The 22,561-nt window shown below is 38.5% G+C and overlaps 1 protein-coding gene across 1 annotated transcript; it reads right to left on the bottom strand.

The window, feature by feature from the left end:
- Positions 1-525: 525 nt before the first annotated feature.
- LOC112184934 (receptor-like protein 7) lies at positions 526-3,555 on the bottom strand. The gene has a single exon (XM_024323159.1). The coding sequence runs from the start codon at positions 3,553-3,555 to the stop codon at positions 526-528; it is 3,030 nt and encodes a 1,009-aa protein (XP_024178927.1).
- Between the last annotated feature and the right edge of the window lie 19,006 nt (positions 3,556-22,561).

Here is a 22,561-nt window from a genome sequence, read left to right as displayed (position 1 = left end):
GCCCCTGAAGATGATCATGGGGCACATTAAAGTACGCAAGGAAATTGAGTTGTGCTAGTTTTGCTGGAGATCTTTCCTATGAGCTGGTTTAGGGAGAGATCCAAGGACTCAAGAGAAGTCAAGTTCCCTAATGACGAAGGGATGAAACCAGTACTTCTTCTTTCTTCTCCAAATAATGAACAGAGACAAGTCATATCATGGGAGCTGATGGAGCAGTACAAGTATTAAAAGCAATGTTATCTGAAAGACCTATTGTTATATCTGATTTATGTCTAGGTTAAGATAGCAGTTAGGCAGCTCAGCCTCAAGGTTTTTGGTTAGATATATATAGAACAAAAAGTACTTAAAGACAGTGTGAAGCTTAATAGTTATTACACCAGAGTACCAGACTGTCAGTCTGCTTAAAATTCAAACCTAACAAACAAATATACCAGAACACATAACATAATGCATATGAACAACATGATATTAGTTCCAATGCTGCTCTAAACACTAGGCATGAAGCTAATGTTCAAGAACAAGGCTCTAATAATTATGAAGTCTAAGTTCTGAGTCCCTCCATTGCCTTATGCCTCTTGGCTGCCAACTCCTGCTGAATGTCTCCACAAACCAGTCATGCTTCTTGGTTGTCCAAAAGTTCCCCCCAACCACTCCAACTATTAGACCAGCAACAACTCCTGGCAGAACCACAAACCAATCTAGTTCAATTTGAAATCCAGAGTCCTCGTCTTGTTCAAAGCTTGATGTTTGTGGTGTTGTGCTGTCAGATTCTTCACATTTCTTTGGCAAAGGTTTTCCACACAAACCTGAGTTTCCTTGGTACATGTCCTCTTGGAATGTATCAAATTGTCGACCTTGTAGAATGGACCCCGAGAGACGATTATGGGATACATTGAAGTATGAAAGGAATGTCAGTTGCGCCAGATTACCGGGGAGCTTTCCTGAGAGCTGATTTTGGGAGAGATCCAACGATTCAAGAGCACTCAAATTCCCCAGAGAAGAGGGGATGAGGCCAGTGAGAGTGTTGTTGGAAAGATTAAGCAAATGAAGCCCTCTTAGGTTCCCAATGATACCTGGGATCTCTCCGTGAAATTTGTTACTTGAGAAGTCTACGAGTCTCAGAAGATAAGGGGTCTTGACATACTTCAATTCACGACCTTTGCTAAAAACTGTAATCGGGTAATCACTGTAATCACCATAGTAAATCCCGAAAGTGATCATGTCTTGGATGTATATTTGCTCGTTTGCATCAACAGATTTCATGGCATTCCAGTTCTCTAAGTAGTCGGAGGGCAACATACTTGAAAAATCATTGCTAGATAAATCAATGATGGACAGCTCAGGAAACTCATGGCTACTTGCAGGCTTCCCAATTATGCCATGAAATGCATTGGACCGCAAAATGAGAACTTTTAATTGTTGAAGTGTTCCTAACCAAGATGGGAAGGTATCACTGATCTGATTATTTCCCAAATTAAGAAACACCAACAGAGAACAATTGGCAATTGATCTTGGGAGCTTCCCTTGTAGCTGATTATAACTCATGTCAATCGCTGCTAACTCCGTACTTCTGTTTGAACATATTTGAGGAATATCCCCGTGAAAAGAATTGTTCTGCAGTTTCAATATCTGAAGATCTCTGAGATTCTCAAAACATTGGGGAATCATGCCATTCAGGTTGTTGCTAGACAAATCAAGAACGTGTAGGAACGCGTTGCAGAATGTTGCTGGAATTTCTCCTGCGTATTCATTATTTGAAACAGAATAGAGTTCCATTGACGGCCCTGGAATTGGCAGTGATCCTCGTAACATGTTAGAGCTGAGATCTAAAGAGATTAACCGAGGCCATGGAATAATGACCGGATTTTCTTCAAATCCAGTTAGGTGGTTGTGAGAGAGGTTGAGATACGACAGATTTGCACTAGCTGAATCCCACATCCATTTTGGTATTTGGCCGTGAAGATTGTTGTCGGATAGATCTAGTTCCATTAGTTCACCAGCGTATTTCAAAAATTCCGGAAACTCTGTTAAGTTGCATGAACCCAATCCTAGTACTTGAAGCTTTGGAGGAATAGCAGTAAATCCAGTTTTGATCTTCACATTTAACTTGTTATGCGACAAACGAAGTACCCTAAACTTTTCGAGCTTGGAAAACCCATCAAATTCAACATACCCACTCAAGTTATTTGAGTCGAGGTAAAAAACTTCAAGATTTCTAAGCTCGAATAGTGACCTGGGAATCGTTCCTTGCAGATTGTTGTATCCTGCGTATAAAGAAGTTAAATGGGTCAACTGCCCAAGGCAAGATGGGATTTGACCAGCTATTTGATTTTGGTCCAGGGATAATATCGAAAGCTGTTTCAGATTAGCCAAAAAACATGGGATTTCACCAGTTATTTGATTGTAGCTCAGGTCTAATTCCACAAGTTGCGTCAGATTAGCCAAAAAACATGGGAAATCTCCCCTTAAGTTGGTCTCGGCAAGGGACAAATTGTTAAGTCTGGTCAACTTTCCAACCCAAGACCAGGAATCAGTAACTTGGCCACTGAAAGTACCGTTGTTGGAAAAAAAGGAGGAAAGATCAAGGAAATTGAGCTGGGTAAGGTTGGAAAGTGAAGATGGAACATGGGGATAAAAGGTACAGAATGCTATGTTCAACAAATTTAAGGCAGGAAGGTCTCCGATTGAAGCAGGTAGATGACCAGAGAAATTGGTTGACCGCAAATTCAGTATCTTCAAGGGACTGCTCTTGTTAAGCTCTTCAGGAAAGTAACCGGTTAGATAATAGTTATCGGCCAAATCAAGTACTTGCAAGTTTGGTAGGTGGAAAATGCCTACTGGGAATTGCCCCTCCAAGTGACATGCTTGAAGACGGAGAGATGTGAGAGAAGACACATTCACCAATGTATTAGGCACTGTGGAGCCTATCTCTACCAAACTAAGATGAAGCTGCTTTATGTTGGTCAAGTTTTGAACAAGGCTTCCGAAGTTGGTCATTTTGAGATGGGACTTGTAAGTAGAAGACAGATCAAGGGCAGACAGCTTGGATAGATATGAAATTTCTGATGGAATTTGGCCAGAAATTGAAGACATTGATAGGTTGAGATATGTTAGACTAGTAAGATCATGGCCTAACCTGGTTGGTATTTGAGAGTAGCTGAAGTTGTTGTCAGAGAGGTCAAGCCTCTGCAACTGAACAAGTTGAAAAAGACTGCTGTTGGAGTTGATGGAACCATGAAGATAGCTGCTGGCCAGGTCAAGGCCAATAACATGGCCAGAGTGGCGGTTGCATTCAACACCATCCCATGAACAACAGTTACTCCTTTGAGGATCTCCTTCTAGCCTACCCCAATATGCAACTTTCGGATAAGCAAAGGGATCTTGGGAAGCAGACTTGTCTATATTGAAACTAGCTTTGAATTGCAACAAGGCAGAGCGCTCATCATCGTGGCAAAGTGTCTGCGTTTGTGCAAAAGAAAAACAGCATGCAGCATTAATGAGCAACAAGAGTATAATATAACGCACTAAAAAGAAGCCCCAGCAGGATGATCCCATTCTCGTTCCCATTAAAAATTATGTTTTCCAAGTATATGTGTCTGTAGGTTTGTGGGTTTCACATAACAGAGAACTTAAGACTTCTATAGGCAAAGAACAGAGCTTCTTCCATGAGGTGGGATGTTAAACTAGAAACCAAAATTTACAGGAAATTTACAATGACAAAGTCAAGTCGTTTTATGGGCCTCACCTAACATGACAAAGTTGGAATTATTGAGATTTGTGTTCATTCTCATGCAAAAAGAAGTGATGGGACATTTTTTTTTTTTTTACAATTGACATAGTTGGTGAAGAAAACATTGTTGCATGTTCCACGTAGTGCATATGTGCATGTGTAGCATGTTGAATGAAGACTAGTTTGGTCTTTGTTTGCTACTCCACATTATTCACACGATGTGAAGTTTGCCACCCTTGATGTTGGTATTATGGGTGAATTCACGTTGGTGATTAGCCCAACCCAAAAACTCTTCTAATAGATTTTATACAATATATGTGCAAAAATTTCTTGATGCCATGGATGGTTCACTTGATAAAGTGATGTGTTATTTAATTCCCTTATGACCTTGTGACCTACTTCTCCTCCATTTTGTTCTTTTGTTCCTGTTATTTTTTTTTCTTTCTCCATTTTTCTCTTCCTTTTTTTTTTCTCTTTTGTTACCACATTTTATATTACTATTTCTTAAAAATTTCTTACTTTTTTGTGTTTTCCTTTTTCTTTAGTTGCAAAAATTTCTGTCAGTATTCTTTAAAATTTAGTCTCAAAATTCTTAAAAAATATTGATAGGAAAAAAAAAAATCTTATAAACAAGCCTTAACTGACATCACAACAATTGGACCCAATCATGTCACTAATCATGTCTCAAGCCTCTAATCATGTCACTAACCATGTCTCGTGTTGCTGATCATGTTACTAACCATGGGCCTAAGCCGACATCACAGCAATTGAACCCAATAATGTCACTAACCATGGGCTTTAACCGACATCACAACAATTGCACCCAATAGTCACTAACCATATCTCAAGTCGCTAATCATGTCACTAACCATGTCTCATGTCGCTCATCATGTCACTAACTATCAGCCTAATCCGACATCACAGCAATCGAAATTGACAACCCTAACCAAGAGGGGAAGGTATCACTGATCTGATTATTTCCCAAATTAAGAACCATCAACTGAGCACAATCATGTCACTAACCATGTCTCATGTCGCTCATCATGTCACTAACTATCAGCCTGATCCGACATCACAGCAATCGAAATTGACAGCCCTAACCAAGAGGGGAAGGTATCACTGATATGATTATTCCCCAAATTAAGAACCATCAACTGAGCACAAGCCTAATCCGACATCACAACAATGAAATTGACAGCCCTAACCAAGAGGGGAAGGTATCACTGATCTGATTATTTCCCAAATTAAGAACCATCAACTGAGCACAATCATGTCACTAACCATGTCTCATGTCGCTCATCATGTCACTAACTATCAGCCTGATCCGACATCACAACAATCAAAATTGACAGCCCTAACCAAGAGGGGAAGGTATCACTGATCTAATTATTTCCCAAATTAAGAACCATCAACTGAGCACAATTGGCAATTGATCTTGGGAGCTTCCCTTGTAGCTTATTATAATCGCTTCCAAGTCCAAACATCTGTTTGAACCTGTTCGAGGAATATCCTCGTGAAAAGAATTGTTCTGCAGTTTCAATATCTCAAGATCGCTGAGATTCTCAAAACATTGGGGAATCATGACATTCAGGTTGTTGTTAGACAAATCAAGAACATTTAGGGTCCCGTGGTGCAGAATGTTGCTGGAATTTCTCCTGCATATTCATTGTTTGAAACAGAATATACTTCCATGACGGCCCTGGAATTGGCAATGATCCTCCTAACATGTTTGAGTCGAGCTCTAAAGACTTTAACCGAGACCATGGAATGATGACTGGATTTTCTTCAAATCCAATGAAGTGGTTGTGAGAGAGGTTGAGAAACCTCAAAGTTTCACGAGCTGAATTCCATATCCATTTTGGTATTTGGCCATGAAGATTGGTATCAGTTAGATCTAGATCCACCCCAGTTTCCTAGTGTATTTCAGAAATTCCGAAAACTCTGTTAAGTTGCATGAACCCAATCATAGTACTAGAAGCTTTGGAGGAATAGCAGTAAATCCAGTTTTGATCTGCACAGATAACTTGTTGTGCGACAAAGAAAGTCCGCTCAACTTTTCGAGCTTGGAAAACTCATCAAATTCAACATACCCACTCAAGTTATTTGAGTCGAGGTATATATATTCGAGATTTCTAAGCTCGAATAGTGACTTGGGAATTGTTCCTTGCAGATTATTGAATCGTACTGTTTGAGCCCAAAAATATTTTTGGCAAGATCTTTTGGTGGGTTTGAGTCAGCGGGCCAATACCTGTGGCCCAAAAATAAGCCTACTTGGGTTTGGGGTCTAGCTTCACCCATCCCGTGGTCCGTAAGGAAAACGAAACCTTATTGGGATCGAATAGCAAAGATTGAATAGAAAACTTCAATTAATAATCCTTCTAAGGCAAGGAGCAGTCGAAACCCTAGGTGTATAAATACGGGGTTAAGCGGCAAAGTAAAGGACCTCTCTCGAATCAATCAATCCCAGCGATTACAAAGCCTCTCCGGAGAAAACCTTCAACCGTGTTGAAACCCGGCGACCGTACTCTCAGTCCTAGTCTCTCCGAGCCGACTGTCAATGCTACTGCCACAGATACTACCAGCGAAGCAAGGGTAACGCCCTCGCAACCCAGCGAAGCTAAAGATACGCTTTAGCAAACCCCGTGCTTTCTCAGAACTTCCCAGTGATTGCTCTGCTCAACCTACAACGTTGAGTATCGATTTGGTGACCGAAGAGATCACACCCAAAGTCCTTATCCGTAAGGCAAAAGTCCTTTCCCGAAAGGCTAGAGAAGAATCATGTGGCGAGGTTGGTGCTCTCCTCGTCCACAACGCTTGAAGAAGAAGTCAGGTCAAGGGACTACCCCGACGACTGCACCCCACGGTGCTGGCACGCCTGCGCAATCACACGCTCAAAAGAGACAGTTTGCACACCAACTGGTTTTGGAGCCAAACATTTTGGCACGCCCAGTGGGACCTACTAGTCTTTTTGTGTTTGCCATCATTGGGATGCCAGGAGAAAATCTTTACCATAAGAAACTCCTAAAGTGACAAGATGGCCAATGTTGCCACCACTGGCAAAACTGACATTGATGATGATCTCGCGTCTCTCCCCATCCCAAAAGATGCAGGTGTAGAGGAACTATTGGCCATCATGAAGATTAACAATGACATATTCTTCGAAAGGTGGAATAGATTATTCACGGAGTTTTCGTTCTTGCCCAAGGAAGGTTCCAGCTTGGCTACCCAAGTCGGTCCACAACAAGGCAAATTGAAAAGTCAAGGAGCTGCAAGTGATGGTGGTGTTATTGAGAGGGAATTGCCTATCGGAGGCGATCAATCTAAGGACGAAAACCTTCATCTCCACCAACCCGTTGCAGAAGAAGAAACCAGTTTGCTCGCTGGTGAATCACAGCCTTGCACAGGGGCTGTGCATGGAGAAGATGGTCAACAAGAATGTTGTTCTAACGAAATTGTCTCTGAGCAAATACTTTACTTCTCCAATGATCAAGCCAAATATGTGGCTACTGATCAGATGCCTGGGGGGCAAGACGTAACCCACGATCATTCTTTTGATCACCCGAAGCAAGTCCCTAAGAGTTCCAGTAGCCAAGCGGTGATTAAATGTGGTCTAGACGACCAAATCCTCATAGAAAGGCCTCCAGAAGATATTTGTCAAGAAAGATGTGGCCTTGCTCCTGAACGTCATCATGACCGAGGTAATCAAAGCCACAATCAACTTAATTATGAATTAAGTTGTTACATGGTTGCTGGACGTCCTCATCATGCAGAGGGTCAAGAGTGTGGTCCACTTAATTACCAATTAAGGCATGGGCCACTTGATTATCAATTATGTTTTGGTCTAGACAAGCCAATCTGTGGCTTTATTAATCAATTCAACTTGAAGATCTTCATATATGTTTCAAGGCCAGCAAGTGGTTTTGAAATTTTTAAAGAAGGATTTGACGACTCTAAATATGATCTCGATGCAGAGCCAATATATGATGAGTATGATGATAATTATAATTTAATTATTGGTTCCAAAAATCACAAGCAGGAGTTCAAGTTCTTTGAAGCTCTTGATATGGAGAATTCAGACCAACAAGTGGTCAAATACAAAGGTCAACCTGCAGTGGCTTATTCTAGAGACACCATGTTCTATGACATGGTAGTTGGCGACAAAGCCGATCTTGGGACACCGTCATCCCCAAAGTTGCAATTGAAGATCATGCTTCGTCAACCAACAAAGATACTTGGGGGGCAATGTTACTCCTCCTGTGAGCCAATTTTCTTCCAAGTTTTCGACGCAAAGTATCTTTGTTGCTTTCCTACAAGCTCTCACAAGAGAAGTTTTCAGGTTATAAATTCTGATATGTCGGAACTTGGAGTGAAGCATAGATGGCCTCCCCCGTGGCCTTCTAGAGGTTAGAAAAACGCACTGCTGCTAGCTTCTTTCTTTGCTTTTAATTTTCAGTCAATTTTCAGTTTGCATCTTTCTTTTAGTTAGTAAAAAAAAAAAAAAAAGTGAGAGAGAGAGAGAGAGTTATTCGTCGCGAGTGGCCGCGAGAGTGAGTGACCACGAGCAAGTGGCCGCGAAGCGAGTTCTAGCGAAGAATACTTTACGAATGCTTTTTTAGCGAGCACTGTTCAAGTGAAGCGAACGCTCGCAAGGAACATTATCTCAAGAAGCAAAGCTCGCTGAATACAGGTGGCCTGAGCCTCGCTAGTGAGGTTCGATCCGGCAAAGCGCTACGCCAGAGTTGCCAACAAGATATGCATACCCTGAAGTGAAGGCGATCTGGACGCTAGCAATGGCTTTAGTGGATGTATGCCAATCCCAGTGGCCGACGTCGAGGCGGAGACAAGACAAAGTCTTTCGATTCTAAATCGAATTGTAGGAGACTCCATATCCAACCCAGTGTTATCTCCCACTGCTGCCGTGAAGAATTGAGTTCAGTCCCCATGACCCAGTGATTGATTGAACTCTGTTTTGCTGATAAATTGATATTTTGTGGGCTTTTCTGTTGAAATTTCATCACAAGTCTCAGAATCTGAAATATGCACACGAGGTGTCTGATAGAATGCCTGAGAGAAACATTCTATGAAGATGACGTGCTTTGCAAGCTTGGGGGGTAGAACTGTTGCCTCGAGATTACAAGGAAATATCAGTCCCCAACCGAATTCACTAGCATTCTCGTGATGATGAAATTTCACAGAGTTTGAAGATTTTCATGAGAAAGAGCAGTGGCAGACAAAAGTCATTTCGCCAGAGCAGTGTTCCTTGGCTATTGCTTCACAAATGCACCTTGGGATGTTACCACAGGTCAGCGGATGGATGATCAAGACAGAGATAGTCTAGGTTCCATTAAGTGGCACAAATCATACATGCCAATCACAGTGGCATTGAAGGTTCATCAGATTGATGCGAGAAAACTATGGAATGGTTGAAGGTACCTTCTAACAAGTCTTCGCAGCAAGTGCGAATTAAGTGGAGGACATGGTGGACACACAGTGCATATGAGCTCCCACTGGGCGTCGCGAATTAAAAGTACCAGGAAAACTTCTTAGTTTTTCATGGCTGAGGAATCGTCAGAGAATAATTATCTGAACCAGCGAGTGGCTTTAGTGGAGGTAGGACGATTACAATGGCAGTATGAATTGATTCACAGAAAAAGGATATTTCACCACATGTCTTAGTTTTGGTTCGTCGTGCAAATATCAAAGGCTCAGAGCTAACTGGTTTGGTGGCTTTTGCCTATGTAAGTATATAACCTACTAGGTGGCTTTAGCATTATAAGGAGTTCATGATCAAGCCGTCACTCTACTGCAATCTTCCTGATCAACGATAGGATGTAGTAGCAGTGGAAATCTTTGTGTCCAAGAGACATGTACAGTAAGTGTGTGAGGAGGAACGAGCTTGGGATTAAGATCACATGACTTCCGGAACTCCAAGAAGAGTCTGCTGAAACTCTATTGTTATCAGAAGCAAAGAAAAGTGTAATCCCAGGTATCGCAGCAATATATCTGTGTGGCCAGGTTACAAAATCCTGCTTGGAAAAGGACAGATTTAGGTGGCGCGTGATGTTCTTTAACCAGGGTTTCAAGATCCTGGAACAGAGACTAAGGATCTTCAGCTTTCAGGTTCCTTTATTGCTTCATACTCTCTGTCTGGCTGTGTTTAAATGCCTGGAAATCTATTCGAGTATTATACGCTTGTGCTTGGGGGGCATGCAGTTCAAACTTTTGTGGCATGATTCAAACTTTTGTATATGCCAAACTTCACAGATTAAGATTGGTTAAAGTGTCTTAATATCGCTGGGCCAATACTTGTGGCCTTAAAAATTTTCTGAGTTTTTGATTTTTGATTTTTTAACTTTCTGAGATAACTAAATGCCAGTAACAGTGGCATTAGAGGCAGATAGATGCAGGAAGAATTTTTCAATAATGGTGAGTATCTGATTATACGCATTTATATGCGTGTAATTATATCTAAAACACTAGAATTAAGCTAATCCTCATGTTAATTAATATGTAATTAATCCATTTTTATTTACTTTGTAGAAAATAAGCGGAATTGCGGAAACGAGAGAAAATGGTGCGAAATTCGAGCAAATTGGAGTTTCCGACAAAAGGATGAAAAAGTCAACGCGGGTCAACCGTAGTCAACACCATCAAGGGAGCGGAATCAAACCATCTCTGATAATGTGTGGAAGTGCATTGAGGAAGAAGAGAAGAAAGAAAAAAAATGGGGAAAAGAAAGAAAGATGAAGAAAAGAAGAAAGGAGAAAGAAAAAAGAAAAAAAAAATATCTGGACTGTGCTGACGTCATGATGACGTCAGCAATAACATAATCAGCACATTTTGCTTTCCTTCCCACGTGCTGCTTCTTTTTTCTTTTTTTTAATTTTTATTATTACTTTTTTTTTCCTATCTCCTATCCCGTGCTGCCACATATCCATTTCCATTTCTTTTCCTCTTGTGCAAGACAGCAGCCACACAAATGGCAATTATCTTTCTTCCTCTCTAGGCAGAACAACCCTACCAACAACACAGTTGCCGCACCACACCTAAATTAGAGGCAGCCCCTTTGGGCTGCTCTCTCTCATTCTCTTCTCCTATCCTCTTATCCTCTATTTTTCCTCTTTTATTTAGTTTTCTTTTAGAGATTTAACGAATTACTCACCCAAAGCTTCAAGGATTCATCAAAGGCCTCTACCTCTACAAGATTCAAGATTTGGGTAATTGTAGGAGTTGTAATTCAAGATTAATCATGGTAGCTTTTTAACTATTTGTGATTATTCTTGTTTTCTCCTACATTTCTATACTCTTTTCCTCTTTGAATTTTGTATCTTTGATGTTCATAATTATGGGTTGTGAGTAATTTTCTTGTTGGGGGTTAGGGTTGTGTCCCTAACCCAAATTTTGTGTAAAAGATGTTTAATTTAATGTAATGATGCAATTTTCATATGATGGATGCTTATATATATTTTTGTTGGGTTAAAATGCATGTCTAGGAGCCTAGTCAACTCTAGGGTGTGTATTTTGAGCATGTCTAGGACGGAGTTAGAGGCTTGACTCCCTCTAATTCCTAAGCTAGAAACCTTCAATTTCGTATTCGAGGGGTTATAGGCATGGTGATTTACACCCTTTGCGTGATTGCGCGGGCGGGTTGCTTAGTAGTCTAATTCCTCGATCTCTACGCCTCTTGATGTGAACTAGTGACCCTTGAACCGGCTCTAATTCATGCCAAGTGAGTTCCTACGACCCTTGAACCGGAGTAGGAATACCATGAAAGGGAATTTCGGTCCTTGAGCCTTGAACCGCCTTAGATACGACTACCGCCAAAATAGGAAATATGCATCTACATTAGATTAGCTTCCGACACATGAGATTTGGTGAAGGATCCTCCCTAGCACCCGACATTCTCATTTATTTGGTTACACTTTTATTAATTTATTTTCATTTTTATTAATTGCTTTACATTTCATTACATTTTGTTAATCTAAAATTATCTCTCAAAATATTGAACTCCAACTCATTGTAAATATTCATCACTAGGCTCTTAGTTTTGATTAGGCTTTGGTGAAAATCAAAGCCGAGCATTGCTAAGGCTTGGTGCCTTAGATTAACATTTTTATTTATTTTCTTTTTCTTTTCTTTGTTTGCTAAGTGTCTTTATTTCCGATTACCCAAGGATTGTGGGTTAGCCACTAATCCCCGTGGTACGATAAACTTTGGGCATTATACTTCCCTATCTTGACAATGATACGTACGCTTACGTAAATGTGTATCAAGTCAATGGCGCCGTTGCCGGGGATTAGGGTTTAATAGCCTTAATCCCTTGGTAAATCGGTTCTTTAGGTCACTTTAGCATATTTTTATTTCTTTGTTATTAAAAAAAAAAAATTGGTTGTTTATTTTGTTTGCTTACTTTCTAATTTTATATTTTCTAATTTTTTGGTTACTAATCTCACTTGTGGAAACTCATAGGCATATATTTTTCTCACATTGAACTATGGATCGGTGGAACTATGGATGGGAAGACCCGTGGAGATATGAGCAAGAAAGTTTATATGGTGGAGGTTATCAAGCTTATGAGCCTAGGAAGGAATTCGTTGAAGGACTACTAGCTCAATTGCAAGCTTCTCAAGCTCTCTTGCAAGCCTCCCAAGCTCGATTGCAAGCTTCTCAAGAGATGCTTATACATTCCAATGAGCAACTTAAGGCTAGTCTTGCACAAGAGCCACCCTTCACCATTTATGAGCATGAATCTTTCTTTGATCAAGTGGAGCCTATTTCAAGAGAAGAAGTGTATATCGAGCATCTTGAGCAAGAATCCTTTATGCAAGTTGAAAATGATAATAGTGATGTTGATGTACAAGAAATTGAGGTTGGTCATGAAAGTTTCAATGCAAGTGGGGTGAGAGACTACACTTCGGAGGAACCGGTGCAATATTGGAAATCTAATCTTCACAATGAAGAGGAGGTATATGAAGTTGATTCTGAAGAAGATGATAGCTTGTCTAGTGAGGAAGATGTGAAGCTTGAAGACTTACACCATGATCCCTTAATCGTTGAGGTCGATATTCCCAAGGAGAAAGAGAGTCCTTCAATACCTTGTGATGATGAAGAAATTGAAGAGCCAAGGACTTTCTTGCCTCCCATATCCATGGAGATCCATCATGAGCTTCCCAAGGTGGAGAGTAAGACATTGAGCACTTATGTTCTTAATGGAAAGATTGAGATCAAGGTACTTTTACCTCTCAATCCACCATTAAGTGGTCAATGTTTCTACAATGAGGTGATGGATTGGAAAGGAAGTGAACCTCTTGCACTTAACCTTTCCCATCACTCGCAAGAGCTTCTACCACCTATTGTTCCTATGAGCATAATTTCTACACCACTTGAGAAGGAGAAGGCAAGGAGATTGATCCATAGTAGAAAAATAGAGAAGAATGGGAATATTAAGAAGCTACACTTTTGGCCACCAATTGGAGTATTCTTATGTAGCTCTTGGTCTTGCCCCTATGATACATCAATGAGTCCCTTAGCCCCAAACAATAGGGTGGTCGTACTTGAGAAGTATCCACCTTGACAATGATCATGTTCTATAGACCGGCTTGGGGTCTTTAAAAACAAGCGCTTCTAGGGAGGCAACCCTAGGTGGTTTTGAAATTTCCTGGTTTATTTTGCATCAATAAGGCTATTTGGCCATATTTTTGGGAGGATGGGAGGTGTCCGGAGTTGGAAATGTGAAGGAGAATTAATTTGGTAGTGAGCAGTTTCTGTCCTGAAAATTCAGTTGAATTTGGGTGACTATAGCTTCTATTCTACATCTTATTTTGAGCTGAAATTTTCTGAAGCTATTCTCCTATATGTCTACTATTCTATGCCAAAATTTGAGCCACTTTCAGTCAATGGAGATCCTGTTATTTGATGGTCAATGCATGAGGGTCAGAACAGAAATAGCTACTGTAGAGTGACTTTGAGAAGCTATACCCTCTACATATCAAGATATTTGGAGCTAAAATTTTTCAGAGATGTATATTCACATGTCCTCTATATGCAGAAGAAACAGTTTTTGATTTGAACCTTCTTAGCTTCAGATATAGTGTTTCAAGTAACAGAGGTCAGAAACAGGGCACAACAGAAACTGCAGAACAGATCAGTGAGTTTGGAGGCCAACTATTTTTGACTCATAATTTATTTTCAAGTGAAATTTTAACCAACGGTAGCTTCATGAGTCTAGTTTTATATCCAGTTGGTCTCACCCTCTTTGCACCTCTGGAGCTTCAGATATTTCTGTTTTAGTGACTGAGGGTCAGCAGGAGTCTTCATGACAGATTGGGAATTTTGACCAGCTTTGGTTTTCATCTCAGTTGGAGATAGGTGGCTCACTTTATATGGATAGAAAGCTATCTGAGTGTATTTTCCAATTCATGCAGTCTTACTTACTTATCACTTTTTGATTTTGAGATATGGGCATTCAAAGACAAAAAGGTCATTGCTGATAGTTTTCTGCACTCACTAGTTTTGTTCACTCGGGTTGGTTGGACTTCTTCGCACTTCATTTCATCTTTGGAGGATAATCTATGGGCAGCTTTGAGTTATTTTGGAGGTGGTCAAGGCCATGTGCTTAATGGAGGACCTTGTCCTTATTTTTTGATGGCCTATTTGTGACGCATTGCTCTTTGGACACTATATATTTCTCAATGGAGTCGATCTTTCATGAGCACCTAGAGCTAGCTTGGAGCATACGTTAAGGAAGTCAAGGCCTTGTGCCTTGAGGTTGGTGTCTCATATTTTCTTCTCCGAAGGTTGTGAGCAATGGAGGTGTCTACAAATGGGGTTTTCCGTAACTTTTCTCCGCATTTAGATTTTATTTTCATACTTTAATTCTCATGCCTTCGCCCGGACTTCACTCTCATGCTTAAATCCAACATGGATTTAGCCTTCGAGCTCACTTGAAAACATTGAGGACAATGTTGGTTTTAAGTGTGGGGGTGAGGGCTCGAGTGCCTATAAAAAAAAAATTAGATTAGCTTTATGTAATTATATTTTAGTGGTTAATGCCTTTTTCCAACCCCAATGACGAGACATGGACTTAACTTGTTGTGATTGTGAATAGATTGAGCATGATCTAGGACTTTGAATTTGTTTTGTAATTGAGTGCATATGTGATCTATGTTTGACTATATGTGTGCACATAGCCTATGTTAGGTTCGTTCATCATAATTAGAGAAGCATATAGATTATTCGATTAACTTGCATGCCCTTATTTGTGAGTTTTTGTGCCTATATCTATAGTGTATGCATCGTTCATTCACTTATTCTTTCATGTGTGTACAATTTCATGACATTGCGTATCTAGAACTTGCTTGAGACCTCTCGAGGCTACTTTTAGCTTGCGACATGATAGAAAGGATGGAGGCATTAGGACTATATACCACCATGGCCAAAGAAGCATGTGCCCAAAGATATTTACCACTAGATTGCCACTTTGAGCCTATTTATATATTTAGCCTTTTTGTTCATTACCACCACAAATTCTTACCTAGCCTAAACACTTTTATCCTACCCGTCCATGGTAGTTGGTGAAGCGATTCGAGATAATGACTTCATCTTTGAGTGCTTCAAAAGAAAAGATAAGTTAAAAGTGTGAGATTACAAAAAAATAAGTGTGCGGGGTTGATAGGAGCATTTTAATGCGACGTTTTACTTGCTTTTCCCTACATTTCTTGCGTTATTTCCTTATTGAAACCCTGTTTAGGAAAGTTTTCATTCTTTGATTGGGAAAGTTCTATTTGTAGAAAGTTTATATTTTTGTAGTTTCTATTTATCATTTTTAGTAAGTTTCCATTTTCAGTTTAGGAAAGTTGCCATTTTTCAGTTTAGGAAAGTTTCTATTTTTCTTATTAGTTTCTATTTTCAGGACCTCCGAGCTAAAAAGTGGAAATGAACTCATAAATGGAAAGAGGAGCTTGCGAACACCAAGGGGAGCAAAGATGAAGGTACATTGGAGTAGATGAAAATGGAAATGTACTAAAAGATCAATTTTACACATATTCCTACTCCGGCTAGGAGAAACCAAGCCAAGCAAAGAAGAAGGAGCGGCCTCCTGACCAAATGAACTTCAAATGAGCTGAAACCTTCCAGATCCATTCTAGACACCCAAAGGATCATTTCTTATGAAGAGTTCCAGAGCAAAATATGAGTGGAAGGCCTTCAAACAATCAGCCCAATTTTCTACAGAAGCAAAACCGGAAAACTGGACCTGTAAGAGGTCCAGCAGCATTTCCGGCCCAACCACATGGCAATAAATTCTGAAATTTTACCACAGTAATCTACACTCATGGTGGATAATTTCATATGAAGAAGTCGAAGGAATATAATGAAGTCTTGTTGGAGAAATAATTGAAGGAATAAAGGGGCAGAAACTGACTTGAAAACAGCTCAACACCACATATTCATGTTTCCCACCCACATGAAGAAAGCATTTCTTTTTCCTTGGATACATTTTTCTACTCTAAAAGATCATCATCACTTCCACATTTCTTCACCTTCATGCTTTGCTTTCATCATTACCTCATCTTTTACATATTTTACAAACCACTCTCATACTCCACTTTCATTATTTTTCTTCATCTCATCATTTCACTCTTCTTTTTCCTCCCTATTTAAACACCTTCTCCTCTCACTCTCAATGACCAATTCCTGAATCCATAACACACATTCCTTCATCCATCTCATCTTCTTTGTCTCTCCATTTCCTTTCCATTTTCCTTTTCCATTCTCTAGTTCTTAGTTTTGCATTTTCAAGTAAAGAGAAGAAGAAGAAGCCGTGAGGACATAGCCTCCATCGTCCACCTTGAAGACTTGCTTCCAAGATTCAAGATTCCAACGTTCAAGCTCTCCATCTCCATCTCCCCTCACGGTGTAATTCATTCTTTTTCCTTGTAATGATCTTTTGTTTTCCTTGTTTGAATTCATATGAACTTGTTTCTAGTTAACAATAATGTTTAGGGTAAAGTTTAAACCCAACTTCTATGTTTAAATAAAGTTTTCAGATTCTTATGTTGTGATTCCAAAGTTTCTTATGTGAGTTTGTTTAATTAAATTTGCGTTATAGATAACTTTTGTATTTTAATCTTATGTGGTTGCAAACACGTAGGGTTTTGATATGAATGATGCTAGGTTTAAGAACATGAAATCGACTTTTCGTTTTGTGTAAACTTGAATCAAAGTAGTAAAGGTTTTGTGCAAAGACCGAATTTAATTAAAGAGGATTGCAATTAGGTGGACTTTTCCATACTAAGTTGTACACTTGAGTTGATAGCCTTTCTCTATGTGTAATGCGTTAAACATGACATGATTGACTAGCTTTCTAGGGTTTGATTGCATGTTTAATAGGATTAATCTAGGTGCTTTCGCTTAGGTTAATTAGCATTGAAAAGTAAAAAAATGGGAATTCATTTGCTTTCGAATGATTCACATGATCAACTCCTCTCTCATGACTTAGATGAACAATATTAGGGTTTGAATCCATTTTAATCATATGTTTCGGTTTTTGATCTTTGTTCTCTCATTCCATTTGTATTTTTATGTTTTTGCATTTTAATTATTTTGTTAACTTAGTTTTATTTTCGAAAAAACCTAAAACAAAATCCCCCCTTTTTCGTAAATAATGTTTATACTTGTGAATATTTTTGTGAATATTATACTTTGTTTTAATTTTAATTGTTTAATTGTTTGACAATGACAGGTGTACCCTCAATCCCCGGAATAGAACGATCCCTATTTGCTTATACTACTAACGATATTTCAGGGTTAAATTATGCGCTTCCCAAAAGCGCATCAATTTTTGGCGCCGTTGCCGGGGATTGAAAAATCACTTGCTAAATTGTGTCATTTATTGTATATATTTGTTGTATATAAATTGTTTGAAACTTAGTTTAAATTAACTAGGATGTTATTTATATTATTGAACACGAATTTTAATTGTAGGTTGTAAATTGAGAGGAATAGGTGAAGTCTCTTTTGTTAATATTGGCCTAAACCCCTTACTGGTACCTAGCTCAGGTCCCTTAAGGTTGAGGGCGGCCTTTATTAACACTTGTTGAACTGTCTTCACACTTATGACCTTTCTCATCTTAGTAAGAAAGCCTATGTGAAATGGTGTCTAGGAAGGGGACAACGTTCATGACGGGTTTTTGAATCCAGAAGTGCTTGCAAATGGGCCTAAACCACTATGTGGGAGTAGCTCATGCCAAAATGGATTTTTCCTCTCGTGTTCGTCCTCCCCCACCTGGCCATTTCAGTAAGGTTGCCCAAACGATTTGAAAGGGAGTTTGTGTCTAGGCGACTATACTTGGGCCGCACGTTCACTTGATTTACCGCTTGGAATTTGATTCGATATCAATAATGTTTATAACAAAAGAAATACTTGTGAATACTCTATACGTGTAAATTATTTTGTTGTTTCACACTTTAAACTTGTAAAAATACTTTTCACGTTTTATACTCACTTGAGTACTTAACTTGTGTCTTATGTACAATATACTTGTTAATACTTGTAGTTTGTAATTAATAGTTATACTTGTTTTTATTTTGTATTTCTTTGTTAATTATAGTTACTAACTTTATTTAATGTAGGTATTGTCTGGCTGCAAGACGTAAAATACAAGCGCTACTTGGGAGGCAACCCAATTCAGAATATAATCAGATTTGCTTTCTCTTTCCCTATTTCTTTTTATTTTTCAATTTTTCTCTTTTGTTTTTATTTTAGGATTTGTTTTCGTAAATGTCTTCTATCTATACTTACTTATTTCATTGCATGCTTTTAATTGATTACATTGAGGATAATGCAATATTTAAGTGTGGGGGAAGAGATTTATATTTTTTGTCTTTTATTTTTGAGTCCTATATTTAAAAAAAAAAATTAAAAAAAATTAAAAAAAAATAAAAAATATATATAAAAAAATATAAAAAATTTATACACTATACTAAGCCATGTTTGCATCTCCGTAGGAGTTGAGGCTGAAACCAGCAAGAGGGCTGCCACTCGCCCGCACACTGCTCCTCCAAAGGAGTAAATGGAGGTACAAGTCTAGGCTGAAAGACTTTAAACATTAAGCGCTGCATGGGAGGCAACCCATTCCAACGTAGCTGTGGAGGAGTCGTCAACGCAGATTTGCTTTCTCTTTCCCTTTTACTTCTCCAATTTTCCTTTGTTTTAGTAGTCATTTTCGTAAATTTCATCCCTATATGCTTAAGTGTCTCATTGCATGCTAATAATTGATTACATTGAGGACAATGCAATATTTAAGTGTGGGGGAAGGGATTTACACTTTTATCTTGAGTCATATATATTGAAAAAATACAAAAAAAATTCGAAAAATGTCAAAAATTTAAAAAATTTTGGTTACTTTTGTTTTTGTTTTTGAGTCTTAGGATGCCCTTTCAACTGTCTAGGATGATTCTATATCTCTGAAATCATGATTAAAAGAGCATCACAAAATTGAGATGATTTTTAAAATGGTATTCTTTGGTTAATTGAGATATATGAAAAATGCATGCATGTGTAGTGGATATGGATTTCGTAACCTTGGTACAGAATATAAGCATGTTAGGATGAGTTTTGATTCATAAAAGCCCATGTGAGATATTTGAGCCATGTCCCTTTTTCTTGGAGTGATAATTGAAAAATATATTCTTAATTTCTTGGCGATGTTTTGATGATCTCATTATTCTTTCATTTGATTGATTGCTTGCCATAGATTAAGTTTGATGGACTAGAAAATGCTAGAATTCGCTCTTGTGCTTGTTGAGACGTTTGTCAATACATGGCCCTGATTCTGGAAGGGATAGAGGCAACCTAGGAATTACCACCATTGCTAAATAAGCATGTGTCCCTATTTGTGCCCGTCGTGGGACTCCCTTAGATAAACCCCTTTGAGCTTACATTAAGCCTTTTCTTTCATCACCCTTAAATCCTTAACCCTGAACCTTAGTATAGCTACACCCCTACCCTTTGTTCTAAAAACTTAGCGGAGCTATATTTTGGGACTTTACTTGAGGATTTGTCATTGAGAAAGAAGATTGAGAAGAGGTGAAAGTTCAAGTGTGGGGGTAGACTTGTCCATGAGAAAAAAAAAAAATTAAAATTATGAGAAAGCCGTGAAAAAGAAATGAAAAAGAAAAAACAAAAGTGTACGGCTAGAAAATTAAAAGAAAGAAAAGAAAAAATGTATATGGATTTTAGTCCTCCATACTTGGTGAGTTTGGAGTTTGTTTTGAATTGAAGACCCACTATTGGAAAATTTGGTCTTTGTCCAATTCATTAGTTCGAGGGAAGTTTAGAGTGAAGATTGGGCCCAACATGAAGACATTTGGCCCTTTCATAAAACTTCTATAGGATGTGACGTTTTGATATATCTTGATGAATTTCTAGAAGTCTCTACATCTACATGAGCTCTGCTAGGTTTTTAGGACACTTTGTGAAATTCCTTACCTTTCGTTTCTTAAAATCTTGAGCCTTGGCCCCATTACAACCCTTAATAAGACCTTCTTGATCCTTAAGATGGGACAGCCTTTGATTTGTGGAGATGAGTTACAAGAGTTGAACCTATGGCTTGGGTCCATCCGTGCAAGTAGTTGATATCCTTCATGAGATCTTTTCAAAAAAAATTATATTCACAAAGTGCTTTTCGTTTCTTATATATGTGAGCTATTTGATTGCCTCAAAATATTTTCTCTCACATATAATTGAGTGATTATAAGCTTTTAAGCATTGTCTTGAATTCTGAGAGAAGAAAGAGTGGATATACCTTGTGAGGATATGAATCATACTTGTTCGAAGCATGCTTAACAGAAACCATCACCATTGTCACAACCAAGTCCTACTTGTGTATGTGTGGATTATATGTTTTAATTAACTCTTGAATATCTACATATTGATTCTTGGTTGAGTGCTAATCTTGATGTTGTGAAAGTAGGAGATTTCTGAGACAAAAAGTTGAAGGGCAATAGAGTCATTGTTTTTGTAGAGTCTTTAATTTTCGTTGAGTCTTAGTGTGTGTCTTAGTGTGATTTTGCTAAGGGACTAGCAAAAGCTAAGTGTGGGGGAATTTGATAGGAGCATTTTAATGCGACGTTTTACTTGCTTTTCCCTACATTTCTTGCGTTATTTCCTTATTGAAACCCTGTTTAGGAAAGTTTTCATTCTTTGATTGGGAAAGTTCCTATTTGTAGAAAATTTATATTTTTGTAGTTTCTATTTATCATTTTTAGTAAGTTTCCATTTTCAGTTTAGGAAAGTTGCCATTTTTCAGTTTAGGAAAGTTTCTATTTTTCTTATTAGTTTCTATTTTCAGGACCTCCGAGCTAAAAAGTGGAAATGAACTCATAAATGGAAAGAGGAGCTTGCGAACACCAAGGGGAGCAAAGATGAAGGTACATTGGAGTAGATGAAAATGGAAATGTACTAAAAGATCAATTTTACACATATTCCTACTCCGGCTAGGAGAAACCAAGCCAAGCAAAGAAGAAGGAGCGGCCTCCTGACCAAATGAACTTCAAATGAGCTGAAACCTTCCAGATCCATTCTAGACACCCAAAGGATCATTTCTTATGAAGAGTTCCAGAGCAAAATATGAGTGGAAGGCCTTCAAACAATCAGCCCAATTTTCTACAGAAGCAAAACCGGAAAACTGGACCTGTAAGAGGTCCAGCAGCATTTCCGGCCCAACCACATGGCAATAAATTCTGAAATTTTACCACAGTAATCTACACTCATGGTGGATAATTTCATATGAAGAAGTCGAAGGCATATAATGAAGTCTTGTTGGAGAAATAATTGAAGGAATAAAGGGGCAGAAACTGACTTGAAAACAGCTCAACACCACATATTCATGTTTCCCACCCACATGAAGAAAGCATTTCTTTTTCCTTGGATACATTTTTCTACTCTAAAAGATCATCATCACTTCCACATTTCTTCACCTTCATGCTTTGCTTTCATCATTACCTCATCTTTTACATATTTTACAAACCACTCTCATACTCCACTTTCATTATTTTTCTTCATCTCATCATTTCACTCTTCTTTTTCCTCCCTATTTAAACACCTTCTCCTCTCACTCTCAATGACCAATTCCTGAATCCATAACACACATTCCTTCATCCATCTCATCTTCTTTGTCTCTCCATTTCCTTTCCATTTTCCTTTTCCATTCTCTAGTTCTTAGTTTTGCATTTTCAAGTAAAGAGAAGAAGAAGAAGCCGTGAGGACATAGCCTCCATCGTCCACCTTGAAGACTTGCTTCCAAGATTCAAGATTCCAACGTTCAAGCTCTCCATCTCCATCTCCCCTCACGGTGTAATTCATTCTTTTTCCTTGTAATGATCTTTTGTTTTCCTTGTTTGAATTCATATGAACTTGTTTCTAGTTAACAATAATGTTTAGGGTAAAGTTTAAACCCAACTTCTATGTTTAAATAAAGTTTTCAGATTCTTATGTTGTGATTCCAAAGTTTCTTATGTGAGTTTGTTTAATTAAATTTGCGTTATAGATAACTTTTGTATTTTAATCTTATGTGGTTGCAAACACGTAGGGTTTTGATATGAATGATGCTAGGTTTAAGAACATGAAATCGACTTTTCGTTTTGTGTAAACTTGAATCAAAGTAGTAAAGGTTTTGTGCAAAGACCGAATTTAATTAAAGAGGATTGCAATTAGGTGGACTTTTCCATACTAAGTTGTACACTTGAGTTGATAGCCTTTCTCTATGTGTAATGCGTTAAACATGACATGATTGACTAGCTTTCTAGGGTTTGATTGCATGTTTAATAGGA

The sequence above is a fragment of the Rosa chinensis genome, chromosome 2, assembly GCF_002994745.2.
Source record: "Rosa chinensis cultivar Old Blush chromosome 2, RchiOBHm-V2, whole genome shotgun sequence".
In the NCBI taxonomy this organism is placed as follows: domain Eukaryota; kingdom Viridiplantae; phylum Streptophyta; class Magnoliopsida; order Rosales; family Rosaceae; genus Rosa; species Rosa chinensis.
This window is presented reverse-complemented; position numbering and strand designations above follow the sequence as displayed.